Source organism: Austrofundulus limnaeus, unplaced genomic scaffold, assembly GCF_001266775.1.
Source record: "Austrofundulus limnaeus strain Quisiro unplaced genomic scaffold, Austrofundulus_limnaeus-1.0 Scaffold417, whole genome shotgun sequence".
Taxonomy (NCBI): Eukaryota; Metazoa; Chordata; class Actinopteri; order Cyprinodontiformes; family Rivulidae; genus Austrofundulus; species Austrofundulus limnaeus.
In genome coordinates, this window is record NW_013952819.1 from 149,021 (window position 1) to 151,280 (window position 2,260).

At 40.8% G+C, this 2,260-nt stretch overlaps 1 protein-coding gene across 2 annotated transcripts in view; it reads right to left on the minus strand.

Annotated features, from left to right (window-relative positions):
• dus1l (dihydrouridine synthase 1-like (S. cerevisiae)) overlaps nt 1–2,061 on the minus strand; it is a 17,809-nt gene extending 15,748 nt beyond the window's left edge. Inside the window, exons 1-2 of one of the 2 annotated variants that reach the window (XM_014024305.1) lie at nt 1,962–2,061; nt 751–999 (exon numbers count right to left, since the gene is read on the minus strand). In XM_014024305.1, the coding sequence (XP_013879759.1) occupies nt 751–987 (237 nt within the window). In that variant the 5' untranslated portion in view covers nt 988–999; nt 1,962–2,061. Of the gene's footprint in view, nt 1–750; nt 1,007–1,961 lie in introns of both variants that reach the window. The other variant, XM_014024306.1, reaches the window with a different exon arrangement.
• Between the last annotated feature and the right edge of the window lie 199 nt (nt 2,062–2,260).

Genomic DNA, 2,260 nt, shown 5'->3' on the forward strand with positions numbered 1-2,260 from the left:
CATGATACCAGAGCCTGTCTGTATCATGTCTTGTGACGTCCACGGCCTACCCCAGTTACCACTACTGTACATGTGTGTCAAGGACAGAAAGGCAGATGTGGCAGTGGAAGGTGTCAAATCAGTTTGGAGAGAAAAACAAAGTAAAGAACATGTACCAACATCACCAACATGTACAGCAATGGGAAATCCAGAGTCTAGACCGTTTTGCGTTAGCCGTTAGCTTCACCAGCTGATCACACGGTCACGTGGTTTCTGAGCGCTCCATCTGTTCTATAGATCCTCCTTGGTGCACCCCTATTTTTGGCATAAGTTTATTTGGTGCAATAACTTGTTTATTACTCTGCTCCGTTTGAGGAACCGTTATTGTTCATCAGTCTTGTGTGATCATTGCAGTAATGTAGTAAACAGTGATACAGAAGACAAAGCAGCTGGTGTCTGCATCGAACACAAGTATCTGTCATTGCTCTGGAATCCATCACGCTTGCATACGCAAGAGGAAAAGGTGAGACAATGACATCATTGTTTACTCTGTTCACAGAGAGCAAAAATGCAACAGGGAATTTGAAGATATTTTCACTCCTGAACCTAAAATAAACCTAAAATATTGTTTAACGGCCCCTAAAACACAGATCCTGTGTACCCTCAAGCCTGAAACATAAAAGAACCTTAGTGTATCCACTAAGGGTAAATTTTCCATTGCTGAGTAGAAAGGTTGAGTGTTTGAGGCAGCCCACCTGCGTGGACCCTCACCTGTGTGATGAGAGGTCTGTCCTTCTCGCAGACTTCGTTGTAGAAGTTTTCTCTCCGGTAGTTGGCTTGTTTAACAAACACCTTAGCGTGCAGCATTGGAGTGTAGCACAGGTGAGCCCCGTGTCTCCGGCTCAGCATGCGCCAGGCCAGCTCGCTCTGATCCACCATGGGGGCCAACACATAGCGGGCTTCCTTTAAGGTCTTCCTCCAGAACTCGAACCCACTGAGCTTCTCCATCTGAGCTCACGTCTACCAACAACACAGGACAGGAGATTATAAAAGCATCCGCTGAAGATTACCTTAAACGTTTGTCAACAGAGAATTTAATCCTTGATCAAATTTACAAACATCTGGAGGGACCCAGCTCCCACGCTGAGCTTGTAGCTGCAGATTAACTTCTGCTTTATTAAGATGCAGCCACATATTTTTAATTAATCGTGTTCTTTATCATTTTAATCTACTGGATGAGTTTTTAGCAACGCTTCTAAACATTTTACCAGACAGGAAACAGGGTTCTGATGAATGGAAACATGTCCAATGTTACAAACACAAGCTCACTGCAGGAGCCGGTTCAACTTTATTGGTCTTAATGTTTTACAGACGGAACAGCTCACTGTGGATTTTAGGGAAAACGAAGGAGAAAGCCTAAATCCAGCTTTACTCATGGGGAAACGTGTTGAAGTTGTGAACTCATACACTCAAATTTTACATTTAAGCAACTTATTAAGAAAACTACAAACGTAATAAAATTCAGCAAGTTTGTTTTACACAAATGACCACTTGTGTCTAAGTTACATGAATAACCGATCTAATACTCAGTACATTAACCATTAAGAAAAACATTGCATGGAATAAATGTTATGATTTTACGACTAAAATCCAAAAATAAAGACACACCGACAAGAACATCATGACTTTCTCCAACTGTCACTTGTCCCTTAAGAGAAGGTAAAGTGACATTTAGGTTTAAACCTTGTTTTTTTTTTTGTTTTTTTTAGATTAGCTTGTTGTTTTTACGCGTTTTGTTTCATTTATTTTCTTCTTACAAACAGGTTAGCTGTCATCTCGGCTAACACGTGACGGTCGGACTCCTCCCGCAGGAAGTCCCGCAAATAACCTCACCTGCGTCACCAACAATAACAAACCAGCACAGCCTCGTAATATAACTGTGGGTGAATGTTACATGTAAAAATTTACAAATGAGGTTTCACCTGTTAGAATGAGAGTGGACAGAGTTCCTGACGCAGCACTTTCCAAAACTTGTGCAACTGCGAAATAATCCCGGAGGAAACCGTGACTTCATTCTGTGATCCTGACTCTGCTTCTTCTGTTWCAGGTGCATTACCGCCACCTTCTGGAGTGGAGTGTATGTGTCTTTAACTGTTTTATTATCCTAACATTATGTTATTAGATTATTACTCTAATATTATTTTAAAAGCTAACGCGCTTTAAAATATGTAATTATTATGATATAATCAAATATTACTTCAACTGCTGATCTTTGAAGCAA